Source organism: Nyctibius grandis, chromosome 3 (assembly GCF_013368605.1).
Source record: "Nyctibius grandis isolate bNycGra1 chromosome 3, bNycGra1.pri, whole genome shotgun sequence".
In the NCBI taxonomy this organism is placed as follows: Eukaryota; Metazoa; Chordata; class Aves; order Nyctibiiformes; family Nyctibiidae; genus Nyctibius; species Nyctibius grandis.
In genome coordinates, this window is record NC_090660.1 from 32361708 (window position 1) to 32387416 (window position 25709).

At 39.6% G+C, this 25709-nt stretch overlaps 2 protein-coding genes across 2 annotated transcripts in view; both read left to right on the forward strand.

The window, feature by feature from the left end:
- Positions 1–2500: 2500 nt before the first annotated feature.
- On the forward strand, positions 2501–14211 carry UPP1 (uridine phosphorylase 1). Its single transcript, XM_068396871.1, has 8 exons — positions 2501–2553; positions 5032–5096; positions 7975–8092; positions 8598–8756; positions 9781–9895; positions 10351–10560; positions 12066–12212; positions 13678–14211. The coding sequence occupies exons 2-8, from the start codon at positions 5044–5046 to the stop codon at positions 13815–13817; spliced, it is 942 nt and encodes a 313-aa protein (XP_068252972.1). The 5' UTR covers positions 2501–2553; positions 5032–5043; the 3' UTR covers positions 13818–14211.
- Positions 14212–22302: 8091 nt separating this feature from the next.
- ABCA13 (ATP binding cassette subfamily A member 13) overlaps positions 22303–25709 on the forward strand; it is a 209456-nt gene continuing 206049 nt past the window's right edge. Inside the window, exon 1 of the mRNA XM_068396499.1 lies at positions 22303–22371. Within this exon, the coding sequence (XP_068252600.1) occupies positions 22303–22371 (69 nt within the window). The remainder of the gene's footprint in view (positions 22372–25709) is intronic.

Here is a 25709-nt window from a genome sequence, read left to right on the forward strand (position 1 = left end):
CAAATCACAAAGTTCCAACTGAATTCAAGGACAGAAATGTGTTGCTCAAGTTCACCTTACCTCAGTAGTTTTGTTGTTTTATTTACTTCTGAGTCAATGCAGTCATGCAACTGGCAGTTTTCAAAGTCATCAGCAGTTCCCTGTGAAAGCAGTGGAAGGGTTTTCAGTGTTTGTTTTTCAGAGAGATGCTGAAGTCAAAAGCTGGGTGCTTACTTACAAAATCTAGTCTTGTTTTAAATGCTGAAATGATTATTTAGTTGTGTTGTGCTCCATCTTTGACCTGAATGCCTTTAAGTAACACACGAGATCATTTCTGCTTTTGAATACTGATTGCTTTGCAAGCCCAAAGATAAAACAAAAGTGCAGTTACATTTTATGAATTACATCCAAGTATGCTGAATATGTGAATACTTTTAAAAAAGAATTCCATATACAGATTTAAAAATAACTTGGCAGTTTAGGTACCAAAGAGTAATTTTTCTTTTACATGCAACCATTTAACTGTAGCAAAGTCTAATGGCTGTTTTCATTTTAATGTGACTGAATATATACTTCATTCTTACCACTTATGTCTTTTTAGACTAGACTAAATATAAACATGTTTTCAGAGATCAAGAGTATATATACATTAACTTCCTTTGCGTAGCAATGCAAACAAAAATTTAATGGGCTGATGCATTTCTTCAGCATCTAAAATTTCATTCACTTCAGCATATCTACTTCTTAAATATTCATATCTGCACTGAATGTGCAGACTTAGTTGTAAAAGATGTAGGATGATGCCCAGTTTTTTTCCATAAACAAATAGCCTAATAATTCTGTTTTTGCAGTTGTCTGCAGATTTTTTGAGAATGTAGTTACATATGCTATAGCCTGGGAAAAAAAGCTAGAAATCGAAGTGTAGAAGTTCAGTCATAGCATGTTTTGTCATCCTATTAGTAGTTTTAATGACACTAAACGTCCAAAATGACTGAAGAATCAACATGCAGTAGGTAAGTGTCTGAAGAGCTGCACTGAATTATTTGACCAATTGACTATAAAAATGGTCTGTGGTGAGCAGGAAGGAGTATACTTTTGGCTATAAAAGGACAGACAGCCTTAAAGGACAGACAGCCTTACTTTCCGTAGATGCAAGTTTTCATCCATGCAATATAAAAATCTGAAAAGTGAGGCCAGTTGCAGATTTTGTAATTTATTTTTGTAATAATCCCAGTATGTAGTTGTGTATTTTTCACCCTTCTAAAATAACATTTATGAACATATTTTGTATTTTTACTGAAAAGGTATCTTTCCCACTAAAATAAAAAATGAAATGAAACCCCAAAGATTACAAAACCAGGAAGTTTAAAACCAATTTACATTTTAAAAGAGTTTTCTAGAGGCAACTGAGAGCAAAGGTTACTACCAATTGTGAGACTCAGAGAGACGCATTATTTATTGAATGTTGCAGGTAACTATAGTAACCTGATTATTCTTTATTTACAAAAGAAGTAATTTACACTGATCATTTGCTTAATACATAGCTGAATGACAAGCCTCCTGAAAGCCAAAGCAGGTTTTTTAGCGGACCTGGAGATGAAGGGGTAGGTAATATTCCTGTTTAAAGGAAAAGTTTCTTCCACAGAATTAAAATACTGTCCTAAGGTGCTTATTTTGTATTGTCCACTACCCTAGCTTTTAAGTTTTGACAAACATTCGAGGAACAGAAGAATAAAGATGCATTAGGAAGCTGTGCTGCTGTTTTTCCTGTTAAGAGATTTAAACAAGGTGAACAGGTGAAGTTTTTCTTAAGTTTGTTGAGCATTTTCTCTTGTATGCTGTTCAGGGCTCGAAACGCATCTGTGTGCAGGGGATTTCTCTCTCTTACATTCCCATACAAAGTCCTTTGGTGTGAGATGTGGACAATGCTTTAACTTTTGGTCAGCCCTGAGTTGGTCAGGCAGAGGGACGAGATGATCGTTGTACGTCCCTTCCAACAGAGCTGTTCTATCAGAAGTCAGCGCTGCTCTTTTCTCACCACCCTTTTTTGCTGTACCAAAGCGCTAGTAAGGGAAGTGCACTTGAAGATGCTCTGTACGGATATACATTTACAATGACAGATACAGCTGCCACCGTCCATACAACCCAATCTGACTCTGCAACCCCCAGCGTGCCAACACGTGCTTATATATTTTTATATATATTGTAAGATTATCTTGAAAACCCCTGGGCTCGAGGTAGATCTCCCGAGGAGCAGCAGGAGACCCGCCCTTGCAGCAGGCGAGGCGCGCTGCTGTCGCTTCCCTCCCCCACCCGCCGCATCCCCCATGGCTGCCCGCCGTCCCCACCAAACAGCCCCGCAGGCCCCGCCGCCGCGGCCCCGGGAGCAGCGGGCGATGGCAGCGGCGCTCCCGCCCGGGTCGGCCAGGCCGTCGGCGCTCAGGGAGTTAACCGCGCCCGGGGCGGGGCGGTGCCCGCCCGCCCGCTCGCCGCAGCCGGGAGGCGGCTCGGCCGGCGCGCCCCGCAGCCCGCCCGGGTGCAGCGAGAGGCTCTCCCCGGTTCCCGCCGCCCCAGGTGAGAGACGAGCCCCGCCCGCCGCACGGCACGTGCGGGGCGAGGCGCGGCGGCACAAGGCGGGGGGAGGGGGCGCCCTGCAGCCCGCGGTCCTCTGTCGGTGGCGGGGTGCCCGCAGCGCCTCCCGGCATGGCACCCCCGGTCGCCGGGCGGTGAAACCCTTGCGGGGGGGTAGGCAGAAGGGTGGGTGCAGCCGGGTGGGGAAACGGGGGGAGCGCTCATCGTGGGCTGCGGGAAGGGCCGCGGCCGCGGAGGGCTGGTCGGGTGGGTGCGTGGGTAGTGCCGCCGTGTCCGGGCTGAGGCCGGTGGGAGCTGCTCCCATGGGAGCTGCTGCGGAGCCGAGGGAGTCGCCTGGCAGTGATGTGCATCGTGAGTGAGCTGTGACTGCCGGTGTGGTCGCAAGAGGGAAGCCACAGCTTAAAAAGCAATTCTGCAATGACTTCAGGTTTTCTGATGATGGATCAACACCAAACTAGAGCTTTCCCTGAAAGATACTATTAACTGAGGTTTTTCTTAAAAAAAAAAAAAAAAAAAAAAGAAAAAAGAGGAGGCAAAAAGAAAAAAAATAAGAGAGCTAGTAATGCTAAAGGATTCTTCATGGTTTTAAAACATTGGTCAGAGGTTTTGCACACATGTTAAAGCGGGCCCTGCCCTTTCTTGAGCTGAGTCCTCCTGTAAGCACGTTGTTCTTGACCATCAGTTTTAACTTTGGCTGAGGAAGGCTGCTGAAACTTTTGACATGACTATAAAACTTTCCGTTTGATTAGGCAATGTGAGAATTTTGTGGCTTTATATTAATTGGCTGCCCATCAGCTACTACCTGATTGCCAGAAGGGTCTGCCATGGGAAAACTGCTTTCTGCTTTCTCCCTTCTTCTGGTCCTGACAAGGCGTCTTCACTTCGGTGCCGTTGGAGAGGGTATTCTGGACCTTTGGACTGCCAGAACTTTGTTCTTGGTTTTTTGAAGTACATCATTACTTAGAGGATCACAGAACCAAGAACACTGTTAAAAATTATGTGGTTGCTTAATACTGTGCACAGCAGCTGAATGAATATCCTCGGTTTATTTGCAGCCATTTATCGTCTAGGTACATAAAAATCACTTTGCTGTTTCTTCTTATCTTCTAACTCTTTGTTATTAGGACTCATGGCACTGTAGTTTTCTTGGAAAAGATGATGCATTTTTTCCATAATGTACGTGGTATAATGGCGATACCTTGTAGTAATTGGCTCTAATAATATGACCATAAAGATGCATAATTGATTCTAAATGCGATTTTTATACTTTACCTCCTTGAGCATAGATTCTAGTACATGTTTAGTACATCCAGGACATGTGAAGTTTAGGTCTATTTAATAAATGTTAGTATTTTAAATGGAGAAAACTAATCGTCCTTGTAAATTTTAAATACATTTCTGTTATTCAGTGGCTTTTAACAGGCACTGTTAAAAGGTTTATTTAGTTTGGTTCTTCAGTTCTTTCAAAATTCATATGTTATGTAGTTCTGTTGCAAGACTGATTTCTTTCTATTTCCTTGTAGTGTAATCCCGGGTTTTTTAAGGATTACAGTCCTGCCTCTATTGTAATCTGTGCACTGTCAGGCTCTTTGAAAGGGAGGGTAGAACAAAACTATGTGATTCAATACTTCCTGTAAGGGCATTCCCAGAAAGTCCCAACTTTGGCACGTAGCCTTAGTCAGTTCTGAAAATAATGACAAATGAATCATTCTATAATTATAATTCTGTCATCGTATCAGTACCAAAGCCCCCCAGTGATACATTTGCCTATTTAAATGTAAAGGAGAATGCAGAAAGGAGAATTTTTTTGGTATAGGTTAGGGTAATGGATTAGGAAAAAAGATATTCAAGATGGATGATCAACTAGAGCGCTCTGACTTTTTGGAGTCATGTTTCATTTAGTCTTCCTCGCCCTTAGGCTGGGGCAGATAGATAGAAATGCTCTTAAGGTCAGTAGGAAGAGTTTAATGAAGAGGATTTTATGAGTATGATGCATCCTGGACTCAGGTTTCAGGCATATCACAGTTAGAGATGAGCTTTGGAGACCTTCTGGAGCCAGAGGTGAAAGGGGGCTAAAGCTAGTTCAGCAGCCACTGTCACTGTGGGAGGTATAGGAGAAAGAGGATTAGTTAGTCAGCTATGAGACTTCCCTCTCTCTGGCCCGTGAGCCAGGTGTGGCTTATACCACAGAACAGAAATAGTGGTGAGATGGGGGTTACGTTAGCAAAGGGTTAGTGTGGGCTTCAGTGGTTTGAAAGTGGTGATGCTTGGCCATAAAAAATTGGAGGTGCTCATTTTGCTACAGTTATAAAAGCAGTAGTGTGGCTGGGTTATTTTGAGGGTTTAATATGCATGACAGTATCATCTATATAGAAAGTTTCTATCACTATTAATGATGCTAGCTTTACAGATGGGACTATTCTGATGCACTTATATATATTTTTTAAAATATAATTCTAGGTATAAGCATACATGGCTCCTGGTGTCTCAAATGAGAAGAAAACTGATGATGAACAGTCTTCAAAGTAAGATTCAAAAATTAATTATCGTGTCGAAGTTTACACTTACCTTCCTCCCCAAACTCATTACACAGTCATTTACTTTAAGATAAAGTTTATGATACAAATATTGATTATAACATCAGGTATCTAGTAGAAGCTGTTTTGACAAATGGAGTCTTTATCTGCTTTAACCAGACCTACACCGAGGGCTTTGCTGCTTAGCAATTTTAATTTATCACAACAGTGAATTTGTCCAAGCATAGGTGATGTTTTTATTTATTTATTTTTTTAGTCCCGCGAGCTGTTGAAATATTGACTTTGGTTGCTGCATGTGGCCAGACCTACCTGCTTCGAGAGTCTGAACCAATATTTAAATCTGTTTCTCTAATCCTTACTTTAAGCTTATTTTAGTAAAACCATACATGCATGTTTAGTCCTCAGATATTCCTGTTTTGCTTAAACCTGCAGAAGTTGTAGGTGCTTTACAACAGTGTGAGGGGAATAAATTGTCTGCTTTTTAGAGTTACAGGCCAAAGATTTTTATCAGGCAAACTTTGCCTCTACTGTAAATCCATGGCATTGGTCCTATGTACACATAGTAATATGCTTACTTCTGTTGACCATTTTACCCCAAGGTCCAAGTCTGCAACTAGATCTGGATGGGCAGGTAACCAGTACAAGCTAGTAACAGCCCATAGTTGCAGTGAGATGGTGGGTTGAAGAGTGTTGCTGGTAGGGTGTGAGATGAAAAAGGTGAAATACAGTCACTGCTGAGGAAGGAAGCTGTATTTAGGCCAGGCATGAGCACAGTGGTGGTGGCGGCACCACATACCACATCAGTTTCCCTGTACTTTTAATAGAGGCCTCGCCTTTTCCCAATTTATTTCCTGGAGAGAAGCTTCTATTGCTGGTATTCTCATAAAGAAGGAAATATTTTTTGCTTGCCTGAGAACAAATTGTAAAGTAATTTCAAATCATATCCTATTTGTATGTAAAAGCCATTCCAATAAACATCAGCACAGCCAGCTGTTTGATCTGCATTTGTGAGTGACCCATTAAATGTGGGTACAGAGTCCCACAAAACCAAACAGGAATAATTCAGAGGAGGCAGCCTGGGAATTCTGCTCGTGTGAGCTGGCAAACTCCTGGGCTGTCTGCGCCTTTCTGAAGAGCCATAAACCTGCTCTTTATTTCTCCCAAACAGGTCTCTCAGAGGGAAGAACAAAGGCAACCAAAACCTTTGGTTCTACCTCGGGCGGGATTTGTATGAAGAGAGGCAAATGGGGCACGTGGGAGATGGAAAGGAATTACTACTGAAGGGGCGAACGAACCACACCCTTTGTTGGGGTGTTGCTTTTTCAGTTGCTGAAGGTGGTCATCTGTGGTGGGCAGGGATGAATGGGGTGGACTGGGATGATACCTCTTTCTTTGGTTGTGCAGCTGCTGCTGGATAGTTAGTGACATTGGAGAGAGGATTTCAAGACCAGGAGCAATTGTTATACTCAGAATATTGGGGCTGTAACTATTTTCTTTACTTTCTGAGGAACAGTTCAGTGACCTCAGTATGGCCATCTAGGCCACTTCAGGCTCCTTAAGGTAACGAACACATCCTGCACAGGATTGACAGATAAGACATAGGACCTACAGAAAAGCACTGCCTTTCTGGAGAGGCACTAGAAGACAGACAAAAAATGTAAAACATCTGAAGTAGTGCTAAACACCTATGTTTAGGCTTCAGAGTTGTTCCTGAAAAGTCTTAACAATTTTTCACATAAATTCCAGGCAAACTCTTTTGTTTGTCTCCTCTGACAAAGCAGTCTGAATTTGCTGAGCCATGCTGTGACTGCAGTGAGCCTTCATTAAGCTATTAAGTCATCTTCTTGTGGCTGGAAGCTATTTATTGCTTGATTTCATCTCTCAGAAAGTACTTTGAAGTATTGGCCAGTATTTTGCTTAAGCTTGTGATTGTTGACTAGTCTTTCCTACCTGTTTCAGCTGAACTTAAAACATCAAGCACAGAAGGCAGACGTTTTATGAATCATTCAGCTTGCTTAGTCCACTACCAAATTTTCCATGAAGGTGATCCCACATGCTAAGCAGTTCAGTTTTCCCTCCTTGCCTTGTCGTTTCCTGGTCCTTCGGTAATATTTTTTTTCTTTTAAGCTGATTCACTGCCTTACAGGAAGCAACTTAAGAAGTGGTGAATTGTTTTTACCTCTTCCTCTCTTTCCTTTTTTCTTGCATTTTTTTTTCCTCTTCCGTGGTTTTCTCTTAGCTTCAGATTTCCGTTTGCCTCTTTCCTCTCCTATTTGAGATCCTCTCTACTCTTGTGCAGAGTTCATGCTGGGGAGTTTTTTCCTCCTGGCTGGATGACACAGTTACAGTGAGTCAAATTGCCAGAAATCCCCTTTGGGCCTGTCTATAGAGCCCAAATCTTCCCACCCCTCTCAGGTGGCTAGGAGAGTCAGTCAAAACACAGAGGTCAGGTTTGCTTTTCAGCTTTGCTATAGCTTGTCTATGTAGTAAAGTGATCTATTGAATAGTCCCTGGTCCTGCTCCCATTGTTCTGCTCACCATGAAGACCCACTCTGGTTCACAACTTTAGTATTGTTTAAAGTAAAGGTTGCACTGTTGCAAATGCACCCTACCATCTGGGCTTTTCTTCAGCAATTTCATCCTGTGCAATGAATGGAGTGTTAAATATCATATGTGATTTATTACGAGATGTAAGGTGGTCAGGAAATTTAGGATTTCCTTAATGTAATGCAAGAGGAACCAAAATAAGATAGTGCAGGCATACTTAGGTGTGGCATTTCCCAACTTTTACTGCTTGACTTTGCAACATTAGCATCTGTTCGATGTTTCATACTCTATATGTTTCACAATGCTGCTGTCCTGGCAGAGAGAATTTTATCCATCTCTGCAACCCTCACCTGGAGAAAATGAAAGAAGACATCCTGTACCATTTTGCTCTTGGGACTGGTACCCATGATTTTCCGGCATTGTTTGGAGATGTAAAGGTAAGACGCTTCATTTTGTTCAGCAAGCCTAAGCTTTTCTGCAGAAGGTGGAAGTGTAGCTGTCTTCAAAATAAGACTACCTGTGTCAGCATACCACCAATTGAGGAATGAATGGAAAGGGAATAAGATTTTGTGGGTTCTTGTCACTTTCAATATCAAGCAAATTGATTTGGGATAATTGTTTCTGACTATCTCTTGTCATCCAGTAAAAAGGCAAATGCTGCAGTCTCTATGTAGGTAGAACTCCCTTTTGACGGGCCTTCCAGCCAATATCTCTCTTTTACTAGTTTAAACAGGATGAAGGCATTTCAGTGCTATATAGAAGGGCTTTTTTTTTCCCATAATTTTTCTTCATGGCCTTTTAGAATGATTATGAGAAGAACCACATCTGGAAATAGCTTTGTGTTAACTGAAGGTGTTTGCATCCTCATGTTGATCTTTGCATGTTCTTTGAGATACTGAATCATTAAATTGATTTTGTTTTGTTGAATACTGTCCATCCCAGTTTGTATGTGTTGGAGGAAGCCCTTCACGGATGAAAGCTTTTATCGCCTACATAGCTGAAGAACTGGGACTTGGGAGCCCTGGTTGTGACTACCCTAACATCTGTGCGGGAACTGACCGCTACGCAATGTACAAAGTGGGACCTGTTTTGTCAGTCAGTGTAAGTACCTCACTTAATCAGATATGGGGGACAGTTAAATGGTGCTGTTCAAAGTAGAAAATGTGAATGCACGTTTAAACGCTCAACAGGCTGAGTCAGGTTTTTATGTTTATATCAGCCATACTCAAAATAGTGCAGTCAGCTAATTAAGAATTCCTCTTTAGCCCTTGTAAGAGGGCAAATCTCTGAGACCTTCATTCCTCTCTTGCCTCCTCTTTCCTCAGTGTCCCACTGAAGTGTTGCAGGAATGGCCTTATAAATTTTTTGAGCAGACCTACTGTCGCCTCGTCCCTGTTCTGTATCCTGAATAATGGGGGAAAAGTGTCACTCGATGCATGTGGGGTATTGGAAAAATGGCTGTATCACATCCAGAGCTGAGTGTCTGCAGTGGCATTGTCAAATGTGCTCACATAGCTTAAGAATAGCATTCTGTGGGACTTGTGCTGCCAACTCATGTATGCCTTTTAAAACTTCACACCTTTAATTTGTAGATATGATTACATACTTCAGTTGCAATTGCATAACTGTAGTATCATTCTGCACCCTTTCTTTTGAGTTGTAATTATCGCATTATCATGCAAGTTAAGGTGGACTTATATTTGCTGAACTTTGTGACTAAACCGCAATGTCTGTGCTTTGAAAAAATTTAGCTGAACTATTCAGTAGCGCTTCAGGTTGTTAAAAAATCAGAGTGGGGTTTTTCTTGTGTTTAAGAAAGTTTCTGTGATGAAGTGCATTTGTCAGCTATTAGGAAAGGACACTGCCTATACTTTTGAGAGTGTAAATATTTTATAATTAATGATTTTTATAAATACCGTTCTTCTTCAGTAGTCTACCAAAGCCAGTGGGAGTCTTTCTGTTTACCGGCAGTAGCGGTCAGTAGGCCCATAGGTTAGAGTTTTTGTGGGAGTGAGTTAGATGACATTTGGAAAAAATGGAAGGAGATATTGTCCAGCTCCTTCTACCATGTATATTTTGCATTGTCTATGTGAATGCTGAATATTAATTTCTGCTTTCATTTCAGCACGGTATGGGCATTCCTTCTATTTCAATCATGTTGCATGAGCTGATCAAACTGTTGTATCATGCCAAGTGTTCCAACATAACCATTATTCGCATTGGCACCTCTGGTGGAATAGGTATTTCCCCTCTTGATTTCTTTTTTTCTTCAAACCAAAGCATCTTTGTAGGAGAGTAAAGCATCTCTCTGCAAGTAAGTTATTGATGGTCAGAATAGTTTTCCTCAGGAGATGAATCATTTTGCTTCCGTAATTTTGAAAGAAAAGGCAGTATCTGCCTCTGAATAGAGAAAATACACTTAAGAGGTCTGACAATGTGAGGAGAAGGACATTCCTGTCCTGTATGAAAAGTATTAGATAAGAAAGAATATATAGTGAAAAAGCAAAAATTACATTCTTTCAGAAACTATTTGTAATAATAAGCTGAAGCAGCTAGGCATGCACAAAAAATTCTCTTGGTGAATTCAGGGGCAAAATTGCCACCTTTAAAAGAAGGGTCAAGATGTACGTTTTATGTGTATGGAAACAAAGCGTTAACTACATTGTGAAGCTGTATCTGTTTCTTTTTACTGCAGGTCTGGAGCCAGGCTCAGTGGTTATAACTAGGCAGTCTGTAGATGCCACCTTCAAACCTCAGTTTGAACAGGTTATTCTGGGAAAGACTGTAACTCGCAGTACAAACCTAGATGAACAGCTAGCTAAGGAACTGATGCAGTGCAGTGAAGAAATTGGTCAATTCAATACAGTCATTGGAAACACTATGTGCACTTTGGATTTCTATGAAGGTAAGGCTGACGACAGACTAACAGAAGTGTATAGGTAAGCAGAAATAGATAAATATTGAATAATATTTTAACATTAAGGTTCCAGTTTGCTGAACAGAACGCATTCCCTACTTTGTCAACTGTAATTAACCTGTTTTTCGTATACGTAAAATCAAGCATTGTGCTTAGCAGTTTGCTGTATTGAACTTCTAATTTTGAGGAAGCTTATTTCCCTCCAGCTCTAATAGGTCCACTCTAATAGGTCCTCTGAAGTACAGGTAGTCTACTATACATGTTTCACATATTTGTCAGCTAGGTACGTTTGTCACAAAATTACTGTGATTTACTGAGGCATCCTAGAAGTTTAGAGGAGTGAGAATTATTTGTGGCTGTTTTAGGGCTGGTTCTTTTTTTGCACTGGTTAAGTACCTAAAGTAAATATTTTCTAAAAGAAGTGTTGGAACTTGTTTCCTGTGTGCATTTTGAGCACAGCAGTGATCAGACAACTGAAGACAATATTTTGCTGAGTTGTATCAATGTTGCTACGTAGGAGGGGCAAACCTCCAAGGCTTACTTTGGATAAACATGTAGACATTCAGGTGCTTTTCTCATCTCCCAAATCTGTTCACAAATGTCTTTCAAATCTTGCGAGAACAGAGTGTAGATGGCACCTGATACTCCTTTCTCTAGCTGTTACTGAATAGGTGACAAAGGGTGCAATGCAGAGGGGAACACATGGTCTTCATAATAGTGCTCAAGATTGGTCAGAAGCAGACACTGTCAGTTTGTGTATCTGTCTCCTCAGACACCAATTACAGGTGCAAGCTACGCTAAAAGTGTCAGGAATGTTTTCAACTCATACAGCAAAAACTGAGAACAGGCTCAAGGGCATTAATTTAGGAGTACACTTCCTGAAAACAAAAAGATGCTGGGTAAAACACTGTAACTTAACTTCACTGTATATAACCTGCTGCTGTTTTATCTGTAGGTCTTATTCTTGAATAATTTGAATAAAATTAATTTTCTCCAAAAATTATAATAGTGTTAGCTAGTTAGTTTAAGAGACGCTTCATCTCTTACCTTAGAGAGTCTGTGAATAATAAAATGTTCATCCTTTTAAGGTAGCATCAGGAAAACATTTTCAGGGCTGGCAGTTTTTCTAAACAATGATTAAACATAGAAAAAATGCAGCACTTCCATACAGCTTAAAGTTTGTTGCTGAATTTTGACGCATGCCACACATGCAGGAAACTACTACTTACATTTTCTCATTTATGAATTTGAGAATTTAAGCTGGAGAAGACCAATTAAATTACCGTGATTCACATTGTAAAAAATACAAGAAATATGTAGAAGCTCTAGCAGCAGCTAAGAATCTGTTTGTCCTGTTTGTCTTGCACATGAAAATAGAGCAGTAGTAAAAGCTGGACACTGTGTAGGGTAAACTGCAATAATTGGGTGCTCTAGAAACTGAATTTGTTTTCTGACTTCATCACTCTGAAAATTTCTACAAAATGACTTTGTAGGACAGGGCAGGTTGGATGGTGCAATCTGCTTATATAATGAAGAAGAGAAACTGCAATATTTGAAGGAAGCTTATGATTCTGGCGTAAGAAACATAGAGATGGAGTCGTCTGTATTTGCTGCAATGTGTAACCTCAGCGGTGTCAAAGGTAAACTAACTTAAAGTCACTTTATTCAAGCTATAGGAAGTTTTCTTCATTGCAGGGCGTTAGTGGTAAAAACTGCGAATGAGGTGTTAACGTGCTTTCTGCGTATTAAAAAAAACATGTCTGGTTATAGTTTTATTGCTATGGTTGTTTGATTTGTGTCGTATGTATTCACAACTTATGCAAACTTCCTCACATAGTTCTCACACAGTTTAGTTCTGTCATTTGCTATTCTAGCCCATGGCAAGCACATAAATCATTAAAGTACCTAATTACCCTGTAGCATTAATTTGTTTTCTTCAGTTAGTTTTTGAAGTTTACAGGAAGCAACTGATTAATTTAAGCAACCAGGTGATTCTCATATACATAAAGCTATAACCATTTTCTATACTTTCATATCAAATTGAAAATATAAGCATTTTGTGTTGACATGGCTTTAATTCTTAACAGTTGACGATTTTTAGTAGCAGCATGAATAAACCATTCCTAATAATAAAACGAGTTTTTGATTTTTTTTACACAAGCTAACTAATTTTCAGTAAAGATTAGAAAAAAAAATCAGCAATTACAAATGATGTAATAGAGTGCCTTGCTACTTACCATGTTAACTACAGTCTCTGATTTACCTTGGCAAGGAATTTGCCAATTTAAAACACTGGTGTTTCTCAAACTTCCTTAAACTCAAGGACGAAATGAAGAAAAATAAGCAAAAAGGCCAACAGTTACATCAAACATCCTCAGTTCTTACTGACTTGAGTGTGATTAAAAACCCAACCCATGCTCTTACTGAGCCATTAGGGAGCCTGGTCCTTTTTGCTGTCTCTACTTTGTGGGTCTGTAATGTGTATTACTGCTTGTGGTCTGCAAATTGTCACTAGCAGAAACCCCAAATACAGAAGAGTGATGGTAGAGCTCAGCTTGAGTGAAAGGAGGGATTTTACCTTTGGGGCTCTTATTACCAAAAGGCAGCAGATGAGCCTGAGATGACCCATGAGATCCTCATGTACCTGCAGTGCTCCCCATCCACGAATGTCGAACAGCTCATCTGCTGGTTCCTGAGGGATGGCATCTGCAGCACAGGGATTTGAGTTGGGGATAAGGTAGATAGTGGAGGGCTGCAACTGCATCTGTTAGAACAGTGTCTCTGATCACTTCCTACCAGTCAAGTCCTGAGTACTTGTGAAATATAATTCCTATCCAGAAAAACGTAAGAATCATGATATAACAATAAGTATTTGCAGCTGCCTAAGAGCTCTTGCTTTATTAATGTAGTGATTAGTTGCCTTTTAAACTATTTCTAACTTTTTTTTGTATTGTCCACAGCATGCTAGTCCCCTAGCATGTTATGGTACTGTGCACCCTTTTTTGGGGTTTGTTTTCTCGCATATTTCTAATCTCCTAGCTGTTCATTCAAATGTTTATGCTTTTGGACTGTAATTCCTAACTAATGCTGTCTTCTAATTTCTAGCTGCCGTGGTGTGTGTCACCCTTCTGAATCGGCTTGAAGGGGATCAGATTAGTAGCTCACATGATGTACTTGTGGAGTACCAGCAGAGACCGCAGAAGTTAGTGGGATATTTCATTAAGAAAAGTCTTGGAAAAGTATGAAATATCCATCTTTGTTTTGTAGAAGCAGAAGGCTTTTGCACAGCTGAAGTCATGGTCATGACTTCTGCGCATTAAAGGTCTTTTGCCTCAGAATACCTTACAGCATTCCGTGTGTCTGTGGAAGTTAATCATTTATGTCACTGTGCTTTGGGAACTGAATGTGCTGACTGGACTTCAGTTAAGTTTTGGTTAGTTATGCGTGGCTGGGTATAAGACTCACTCTTCTGTGAACTGGAAAATGGATTTGTTGTGAAGGACAAGCCTGCTATAATATATGAAAAAGCTTTATTTATGCCTGCTGTAAAAGAAAAACTAGGAAGAAAATAAAACTTTATTGCCAAGTACTTGCAAAACACCAAATCAAAATTAACTTAAGAATGCTAATCCCTTTCTTGGTGTTATAAAAAATTATATAAATTATAATTGTCTTTGTTGCTTCACTGGTAAAGAAAACTTAAAGTGATTGCAGTTTATTTTTTGCAAACTTTGACAAATAAACAATACTATTTTCATATAATAAAATTTCATGAAACTGCAAAGTGTGGGACTGAATTTTCTAAGCATTAAGGACTTGACACTGAGCTGTTGAATATCTGTACTTCTAGGTATTGCTCCAACAAGGTTGTTCATATCCCATTTTAAGTATACAATTGAATCAATACCCAGGAAACATTTATGCCTTAAGTAATTTTGTGTTGAAGAACTTGAAATCTTTTGCTAAACCAAGGCTCCTGCTTACTGAAGAGGAACCAAAGGCGTTCAGGAGATGCACAGCATGTTCACAGGACTGCATTATGGTAGTTCATTTTTTTTTTACTTCTACTTTGTTTCTTTTTAAATTGGTTTTCATCTCTGTGTCTTCAGGACATAACACTCACTGTTGCAATGGTTCCCAACTGGAGAATACCTTTTGATTGTACATGCCATCAAAACCGTTTCTGCAATTTTTCCACTACCATTTGCCTAGTGTTTGGGGTTTTTTTTAAATCATACTCATTGCTGCTTTGCTGCTGTGGTTTGAATAGAAATATGTGGTCAGCTAAAGAAAAATGCGTTTATCTCTTTTTCTACAGCAGTGGATGGTCTAGTCCTAGCAGGAGTCACAGGTTGGGAAGGCCTGAATAAACTCTCAGAACAGCTGTCATTGATCAAGCTAAATGAGATTTTCTTTTTGAGGATTGTAGTCTGCAGCACCCTGTAAACAAGCATAAGAGTTAGACCTAAGAGGGAGTGGTATAGTAGTAGGCACGTTCACCAAGAAGTGGCAGAAACTGGAAGCAATGTGATGAAAACATTGAAAAAGGAAGGGATAACTCTTGTGAATAGGAAGCTGCCAATGAGGATTAATCTCCTTAAATTTGATGAATTTTCAACTGGAGAACAGATAAAAAGATAAAAATATTGAAGTTAAAAATTTACTAGTTTAGTCTTCCTCTAATTTTAAAAACACATTTTCTCACTTATGCTCAGGATGTACAATGAATGTAAGTTTTCAGAGAAAGCCTTTTTTTCCCTAAGCTTAAGGGAAGGAGTCAGGTGGGAATGGCTCCACATTTTGTTTGAACTGTTCCTTCTTTATTTGAAAAAAATAATCCCAACAAAATAAAAAATCTGTACTTAACTATGCCTAGTGCTTGCCTGGGCATTGCACAAAGCCCTGTGAGGTCCCTTGGGAAACATGCAACAAAGCACATCCTTGCTCTGCAACCTCCTGTTCCCAGAACAGTAGCAAGGAGATAAAAAGAAGATCACTTAAGAAGCAACATGCTGCATTCCAGGCTGAAGAAAAGCTTATACCGAGTTGACCAGTATGGGTTTGGAGCAGACAGTTTGCTGTTGTAAAAGAAATACTTACTGTGAATTACTTAAAGAGGAGAAAAAATACTTTCTCAAGAAAACAAAGAAACACCTAATGTGGCTCTGTGAGGCTTTGGGGAAGCGTATTACTGCAGTTCTGGAGATATGAATTTGAAATGGTGTGATTTGTCTTTTTAAAGAAAGGACAGCAAGAATCTGGAAACTGGTTAAAAAGAAAAAGCTCTTAAATCATTTAATAGTGTGAACTGACAATTGAAACTACAAAGCTTTTGTATTTACAGTCATATAAAGTACGCACTTCTATTGTGATAACTAATGTGAAAGCTCTTACGTACTACTTGCTGAAATATAACTAGCATTGTGGCCTGGCCGAGTTGGAGCTAAGGTTCAAGCATTCATGGAGTGATGCAACTATTCTGTTAAATCAATACACAAGAACCTAGCAGAAACCCCTGGAAGACTTCAGCCATTCACTTTTCGCCAATATGTCCTTTCTCCTTCCCATTGTTCCTTAGGACATTGTACTTTTCTTTCTGCAAAAATGTTTTTATTCTGCGCTTCCTAATGGACGGAGTAAAGGGGTGTATGATAACTTAAAATTAGAATTCAAAGGAGAGCAAGTATCCTGCTGTTTTCCACTGGTCAACATCCTGTAATGCTCTATTCCTAATGCAAGAGGGTGCTCTATCAACACATCTTAGTTGCAATAAAATCTTTTTCTTAGCTTCAGAGGAAACTTGCCAGAATGTTACCGTGATAAGAACAATTGTATTTTCCCTTGTGACTGCAACTGGACAGAGAGATAAAGAAATGACTCAGCTGTGTGCATCCGGCAGTGAAGTTACCTTCCTGTAGGTTTTACAAAGGCATCCATAAAGAATGGCAAAATATTTAACAGGCTTTTATGTGCAAATCAGTTCTTTAATATTAGCCATTCACATTATTTCTGTGTCACATAGAAAAGCAGCATATGTAGGCTGCATAACATGAATCAGGATTTGAAGTGGTGATATTTTTAAAGGCGTATGTGATATTACATATACGTTTGATATTACATATTGCAGTGACTCCTGGTAGATCTACAAATCCTGCAAACCCCAGAAACCTCAATTTCAAATCAAAGGCTCGCTTTTGTTTATGCCACCCCACACCTAGCAGTACACTACAGAATCAGTTTACAGGGATCAGAAGGGACACAAGCAAAGGAAGGTAGAAGATATGACTAGGATAGAAGTATGAAGGGAGAAAATGGTGGTTTCTACCAATGGTTTGTTCTGTCATTCACGGTGTTCTTCTGGCCTGTTCCTACTTTTTGTTAAAGAAATGGTTGAGACCACAATGAAGATAGATAGGCTAGAACACATTTGTTTCACGTTTGCAAGAGACTGAGAATGTGCAGTAACTTGATTGGTGACTTCAGTGGATTTTTATTTTTGGCATCTTGATGTACTTCAGAGGAAGATTTTCTTTAATGGGAGGTATGAGAAATCCTGAAAAGGAGCATTTTGGAATGACCTATTGCCAAAAATGCTTGGAGTAGAAATGTTGTTATCAGTCCTTCAAAAAACGAGCAAAATAATTCAGTAATTTCAGTATTTCTTGAAAATATACACATGTAGTATGCAATATATTTTTTTAACATTCTTCCTAAGTTCTTGCAAAGGATTTTCAGTGCATTATGTAACAGAGCTGGATTTTCTTCTCAAGTCCTGCTGAATCTCAAGATATTCCTAAATAAAATATTTATACAGTTGAATCAGAGATGTGTTTCATTTCCACTGACAAGCTAGGTGAAAGAAACTAAAGAGTGAATGTCTTTAAATTTGCCCATCAGTAGTCAGTTCTGTTCTGAACGCAGTGCCCAGTACTGCGAGCAGCAAACTGAGCCTTGGGCATTGGATCTTCATGCAATAACCAAATACAAAAAAGCACAGTGGTGTGATTTGATGGCAGTGTTATGGTCTGCTACAAGATGTTGAGATTTGCTTTCCTTGAAAGTTTCTCAGTCTTTAAGTTGGAGTGACTTAAACACATGCTTTCTCTTTCTAAAATAATAACCATTTAATATTATACTCCAGAGTATGAATTAAATTACAGTTAAAAAAGTCTTCTGTCTGAAGAGAAAGGAGATCACTGAGCAGAGCAACACTAGATCTGAAACTCTATGGTACAATAATAGAAGAAAGAGTAATGCTGACAGGAGCAATGCTTTTGCTCAGTCTACAAACAAAACGCAGCAGCAGAAAAGGACAGACAGAGCCGGTTTCACACAGACACAGAAACCTGATTCCAGACGCTTCTTGTCGGCACTGAGCTTGTAACTCTGAGAAAATTTTCAGTTTATTATCAGTCTGTCATATTAGAAGAATAAAATTCCTAGAGCTGCCTAGAAGCTCAAACAAATCACTGGCCTCCTTGTGAGATTGGGTCTGTTTTGTGTATTTAATGCAGAGCTCCATTTTAATCAACCCTATTATTTGACCTTGCCCACAACTAACATTTTTCATCATATCCTAACTTTGCACACAGGAAGTGTCTCCCAGGAAAGATACTACTAATTGATGTCATCCAGCAGGCACTTTGTCTGCAGAACAGGTCTGTGCCAAGTAAATGTTTACAAGTAGTACTCCTAATAATGTTAAAAGGAAAGCCTTGTGATCACACAGTAACCTTGTGAAAGAAATTGTGGGTGGTGGTAGGAAAATATGCTCGTTTACCAGATTCCCAGCCATATTCTTACATGATTCGACTGCATTCCTGTCTACCAAACAGTATTTTTGGCTCCTGGGCTTTAACCTATTTAACATATAAAACTATGTTTCTTTGAATGTGCTTGCCAACCTACTCCAATTAGCCTTTATTAAAACTGTAGGCTAGACGTGGTGTGTTGGTGGTATCGTATTATAAAGCAGTCAAGTTCTAAAACAAAAGATGGATGCTGGCAGAAGGTTCTCTGCCTCTTCTGCCGCCGTGGTTTTGGATATCTTGCATACTTTTAATAGTAAACTTTTAAGTTAAAACCTAGACAAAGCCTGATAAAGCTAAGCAGAAGCAGAAAAGGGCAAGTCACTCTGTCTTGTCCTCACTTGGAGATCTGCTTCTCAGTATAATTCTTTTTCCATTCTGGAAGCACTGAGGGGAGCATGTGATGAGATATAAGACCTTCTAATTTTCTCTGCAACATTCAAGATGTTGCTGTTGACTACAGCCACTCTGTTAAGGAGCCCTAAAAGCAAGTAGTTTATTTAGGCTACCAGCAACTGTGCTGCGTTTGAACCTTTTTAAGCTCTTTGTACGTGCAACTCCTAAACAAACTTGCTATTCAAGGCTGGTACTTGCACAGGGTACTGCTTGACACTGTACTGAGGAAACCTAGATCACTCAAAAGAGCTTCCAGAATGGCAGCAATATAGCTGACGCAGCTTCCCAAAAATATTCAATACTAATTTGCTTTTCCTGCCTATGTGCGTAATTTTTAATATTATCATCTCTTTTGTGCCAATGGTTTGTTGCGGGGGGGCAGGGGGTGGTGGGTTGATTTCATGTTTCTCATATTTCTATAACATTGCAAATAACACAATCAAGCTCATACATCCTGTTTCAGAAGTAATTTCCCAGAATGCCACTGCAGGGATTGTTCTTGGTTGAATATTTATGAGGCATCTTTTATTTTAATAAATTTTGTTCTAGAAAAAACAAGTCTACTACTATAGATCACTGTACCAGGCAAGAATTAATTTGTTTAGGAGAGGACAATGACCTATGAGGCAAATGAAGTTAACAGAACTTGCTGGTGAAAGGTGTTTGTCTATTGGGTGTCCTATATAGTAAAATGAGGAGTCAGTAGTTCGTTAGTACTAAATACTAATTGCATACAAAGTAGTTGTTTCTGTATCCATGAAAAGCTGTTTAGCATTAAAAAATGGAATGCAACATTTATGAGTATGTAATTATATAGAGCATAATAAATTATGCACATCACACAGTTGGATGAGCAGAGATTTTGCAGAATTACTTGTTCAAAATAATTTGGCGAACAGCTTATGTGAGCTGTTTTAGCTTACATACTAGTCAGGAACTGTGTTCTGTATCAGTTGCTTTGCTAAGTAACTGCTTGTAATTTATTATGCTGACCGATTAGTTTATCATTTCCTACAAATCACACACCATAGATTCTGCTCCCCAGCTCTCCAAAGTGGCTGTGTGAACCCACACACGTATTCACAATATTCAATTATTGACAAATATTTGTTTAAAAATGCATACTTCAACTGTGCACAGAATTTTCATCTCTGCTGTCTCAGATTTTCACTTTTGCTCCTGGTGAGCAAAATTACTGTGTGTACTCTGAAATAGCAGGGATTTTAGCATTGCTCGACTAGACGCAGAAACATCCTTTATGCAAGTGCCTGCTGTGAAGTGGAGCTCCTTGGTGAGGTATGTTCTTCCTTTTGGGTTGTTTGCCCAGATGCACTCTGCCACCACCGGCCATGCCAAGAGTAGAGCCCCAGAGCAGGGGGACGATGGGAGAGGTGAGACATGGGGGACATGTGCACAGCACGGGGAATGCTCTTCAGCACTGGAGGAAGCAGAATGATGGTGACGTGCTTGATGACTGCTGGAGGCGTGTGCTTTGCCAGTACCACGGCAGAGGAGTGGAGTGGGAAATAGAGGTTAATGGAAGACAGAAAATGTGCTCAATAGACCCACCTTCATACATAACTTAATTAATCCTGCCTTAGAGGTACAAACATGCTTAACATCATTCAGGTAAACACTGAACTACTTAGCTTTTTAGTACATCCTGAGGACTTCTGCATTTCTATTTAAAGCTAAATGATTACTTTAGTCATTTTCCAGTTACAAAGCAGAGAAAATAAAAGGAAATCACATAATATTTGACGAATAAAGGTGTTCAACTAGTCATATTCTGCCATGACTGCATCTATGATTTCTGCTTTGCTGGGAGGGGTTTTTTACCAGTATGTAAATATTTATAAATTCATATAGGTATAATTATATAGGTATAATCTGTTTTTTCTCTACTCCTTGAATCCATGGAAAATGTAGAAATCAAAACAGAAATTTGCGCCATTTCAAATACAAAGATTTTAACAGATTAATCAGTCAGTTTAACATGAAGTGGAGTAACTAAGCTTCACCACATGCTCTGGAGGGCCAAAAACTGCTGCTGGGTGACCCAAATCCAAAGCTTGGGAAAGGGAAGCTTAGGCACTGGACATAAGATACCATCTGAGCCTCATCCCGTGGAAACAGGCAGAGATCAGTGGATGTACAGATGTGCAGTTGCTCATTGCAGAAGTATCAGACTTACTAATTTTTTAGATTCCTGCCTCAGCTCAAATCTAGTGGCAGTCGGATTCCTCACTGGTGACATCTGTATCCAAAAAGTTTTGACATTTTTTTGGATTTTACTCTTAATATGGAAAAATAGCTGTGAATGTTAAGGTGTATCTTTCATTCAATAGTAATATATTTTGCAGAAAGTGTAATGATGCAATTTACTCAGCAATAATGAGAAATAAAGAATATTCGTTCAGGCATCGCTCTGTCCTAATGTGTGTGTATGTGTGATTCATGATTCAGATTACAGTTGGTTTGAATCACCTTCTATAATGGCTGTGTTATGTGTCTCCATTGACCAAAGAGAGAGCTTTTGCGGATCAGATTCCATCTATCTGAGGCAATTCATTTGAACAAAACATGCATAAAGTTTACTCCTCTGCTCAAGGTGGCATTCCTGATCGGTAGGGCAGTCATCCTCACTCCCCAGTAAAACAGCACAGCTCTGCACCGCCAGACACCTGCTGTGTCTTCAGGTGGCCCTGCTGCCACGGGTCTGTGCAGGCTCCCCTCCTACACATCCACCTGCACAGCTCCAGGAATTGCCCTCCCTCCTCTTTGCTGAAGGAAATGCTGGAAGACTGATTTCCATCCTGGGTGGCATGTGGCAATTAAGTAATACAGTTTTCTGACTCGTTGGAATATTCCACCTTTATATAGGTAATGTACACTGAAAAAGGAGAATGAAATGTCAAACACACACACTTTATAAGATAAAATTAAACAGTCATATGGTGGTACAATGGAGGGCACCACCACAGTGCTAGATCTGTGCTTACAAGGGTGTTATAGAAGTATACAGACATTTATAGGGCTGCGTGGTTAAACAGTGTACTTATTTTCCTACTATTCTTTTTTTCAAAAATCTAAGGAGATGCATGCAAAATGACATTAACACTGCAGTGACAGAAAGTCACCAGATTCTGGAAAAAGACAAATGTGTGTTACATATTCTTTTTTTCCTGTTGTTTGCATTCATTTTTATACCAGAAAAGCAGAAACATGTCCAGAATAGATACTGCGCAGTAAAGCACCCTGAAGGCATTTATACAAACCCATCCCCTTACTGTTCGTTGCACTGAGAAGCAAATGGAAAGATGAGATTCCTCAACAAATGCAAAACAAGAGGCAGAAACATAATCTCATCATTTCTCAGCAAGCAAGCAAATCTCTTGCACTATTGTCTAGTGCTGGAATTAATCAGCAGCTGAATAATACGTCCATACTGCTTGGTGAGATGATTCTGAGTTAGAAAGTCCTTAAGAAGCCACTCTGCAAGTGGATGAAGGAAAGAAAAGACAATATGGGGCATGCTGTACACCAGTTCAAGGCTCTGTTTTGGAAGAATTGGCTATGCCGTGTGAGACAACCGGTGAGTTTTTGGAAATGATAAAAAAAAGGAATATTTTAAATCTTCTTTTAATATCTGTTGGAAAGAATGTATCTATCATTTTTCCCTTTTCACTGCAGATTGTTAAAGATAGTCTGGCTGCAAGTGGTTCTTGTTTTGCCCTTGGTCTCCTAATTGTTGAAAACTTGAGTAGAGAACAACAGTGTGTTTTAACCCTAAAATGGCTGAATACAGCAATGCTCCCCAACTTGCAAATGAGATAGGAAATCTCATAAAATTTTTTAAGAGCCACAGCTTATCTTTTCATTATCATTAGATACTACCAGTGCTTGTAGCAGTGATGAGGATGAAAATAAATTTTCTTCACATTACAGGTACTCATTGGTAATGTAAGAAAGCCTGCACAATTGTGATCAAAATCTAGATATGGGGAATGCAAGGATTGTATATTAAAATTGTATACATTTCTAAAATTCCTTTTTTATCCACTCTACAAAGCCCAATTTAACCTTTCAAACTCCAATATGCAGAAGAATGTGGCAGCTACTTCAACAGCAGTCAAAATTAAAATAATACTCAAATATGAGATGAGATGTCATTGTTCACTTTTACTGTGATTGAAGTGATTTTTTTAATTTAAGATAGAAAGAAGCGAATTTTCTCAAGTGAGGTGACATTTTTGCAGGAAAAAAATGTCACTGCAATTAATAGTTTCTCATTGATTTCCCTTCTCTGTGATGATCTGGGGATTTGCAATGAGGCATGTTGGCTGCTTCAGGTAGGGTTACCTCAATTAAATAAACATACATATTTCACTTAAATAAAATTGTGATTTAGAGAGAGAATTTCTTCTCCAAATGTTTTCAAGTGATGTGTTTTAATATGAAAGACATGTTTGGATGAGGGATACTGTTGGTTATATTATTCTCCATTCCTAAACACTTCTGTATGCTCCCTGTTCCTTGTACTTCAATTGGTGTGCATTAAGTGGCTTCTCAGTATCTCCTGTTCCCCTCCATGCTGATCTAATTATCTTCTTGCTCTGTCTGTTTTCCCGCTTATATGTTTTTGAAGGACAAAATCGTCACTCTTGTAAGTTTTAAGTTTGCCTAATTGGTAGCTTTTCTGAACTGAGAGCTCACTGAGATGCAGACTTCCCCAAACCAGGAATTATAATGAATGATCCAAAGCAAACTTAATTCTGCGTGTCCAGAGCCACGAGTTGCCCTGGGGAATTTGCAAAACCTCCTTATGTGCTCATTGTACAAACACTGAGCCATGAAGGCACTCCAATTGCAGTTACGCAAGGAGAAATCCAGGTGGATCGTCCACCTATGCAAAGGGTAGTTCAGACCCTTGCAAATTGTGAATCGAAGAGAGGAGCGTCTCCTGAAAGATATTATGTGCTTCAGTTCTGTACTACATTGCATAGATCTATCTGTAGAAGGCAATTGTCTTCTCATGGTTATTTATCAGCAGTTAGGGCTAGAAGACAAGTGTTGCCTGTTGAACTAATAATGTGTCATGACTTTAGTTAGTATCACAGCCAAGGGTAAAGGGGCTGTGAAAGACCTAAGTGTTTTGTAAAGAGTAGGTGTTTTGACTGAAATTCAGACAGGCAACAGCACCTCTTATTAACATGGTTCAAAGGCAGACAGGATAACATGTACGTTTGGACATCAGTCAGAGTTTCACATTGCAGGTGTGTAGAAGATACCTCCTCATTCCTTAGTTTTCAGAAACTTTTGCTTCTGAACTACAGATTCTGGAAGCTCAGAAGATAGATACTACCAGGCAACTGTATTACTTAAGTTTTCTATCACTGCATTTCTTAACTATTCTTTACATAGTATTTATTACCATCAAAATTTGCAGCTAGGTAAAGGATGAAATGTGATTCCCAAATTCTCATGTTCTGGTACCCTAATTTAGAGGAGAATTGGGATTATAATCATGTGAAATGCTTGGAGTGTGTAGTTGCTAATACTGCTATTAGGAGAAAACAGAAACATAGCCTATCCTAAAACTATGCCTTTTAGAAAAAGTTACTATTATTAATTATTTTCATTTTGGAATAACATTAAGCATGAGAGAAAATGCTGGTATAATTCTTGCTCTTCATCTGCCCCTGCACAGAGCGTCATCTTTGCCCTGCTTCTGTCCTTTACAGTTCACACTCCTTTCTTTCACACTTTAAGAGATATAAACAGCCCTAAAAGTTGCTTACTTCTGCGTGCTCTCTGTTTAGCATATGTATATTTTTGCATCAGTGCAAAAAAAACCCAAACCCCAACAGTGAATGGTTACAAAGTTGTCAGCTTTTATCAGTCCTAAAGCTCCCTTACCAAATTCACCATTCTTCCCAGATGCAACTCACCACAATGGCGTGAGCTGTCAGACCCCAGTTCCGCTCAGTGCCCGGGCAAAGCAGCTGCACAAGGGCTGCCATCTTTCAAATGCCCTTTCTTTGCACCTTCTTCTGTTGGTGCCTTTCCTATTTGAACATGCGTATGCCTTGTACAGCAGCATTACTTCCTGCCTTTACGAGGAATAACTTGCTCAATAAGATCAATTTTGCTTGCTTAATGTCTGCAGCATGCTGATGGTTCATTGAGTCCTCCAACCTATTTCCACCTCAGCCTGACCTGTTGTTGCTGCCTGCACAGCTGCTTTCTCAGTTCTTGTACTTACCTCAAATTTCTCTGTTATCACCTGCTCTGCTAGAAGCCAGCTGAGTGGGGTTTGCTTTATTCGTCTAAACAAATCATTATCTTACCAAAGGACAGGGCTGCTAAAGGTTCTTTTGGGGGCTGAGAAAAAAAACCCAACTATTTCAGACTCACTCATGTCCAAGCATCAGCTGCATGGTTGCTGCTGTTGCTAGCCAGGCAGTGGTTGAGATGGTAGTAAGGACAGCTGGAGCAGATTACAGCAATGTGGAGAATGGGATTATTTATTAATATTCCTAGGCTCTCTGCAATTGTTATTATCAACATCCAGACTCATGGTACTCTAAGAAAGGCATAAGCATGTTAGACTGAGAAGTCTACCTCTGATAAGCCATTAATGCATACTGAAATTCTGGAGATAAATGGAAAATGAGGAAATTATTTGTTTTCCAAAAACCTTCTAAACAACAGAAGTTACTCTAATAGGCCTATACTTGCTTGGCTCACTGATATTCTCCAGTCATGTATGTGATATATTTATTAAACCTTGAATTTTATAGATACACCAGAGTGTACCTGAGATAAATGAACTTCCTTGGCTGCATCCAAAGTCCATGGAAATGTACAGGAAAAATAGCACTCAAAGTTTTAGGCCAAGTGCTATATCACACCCCATGAAAGCTGCAGGAG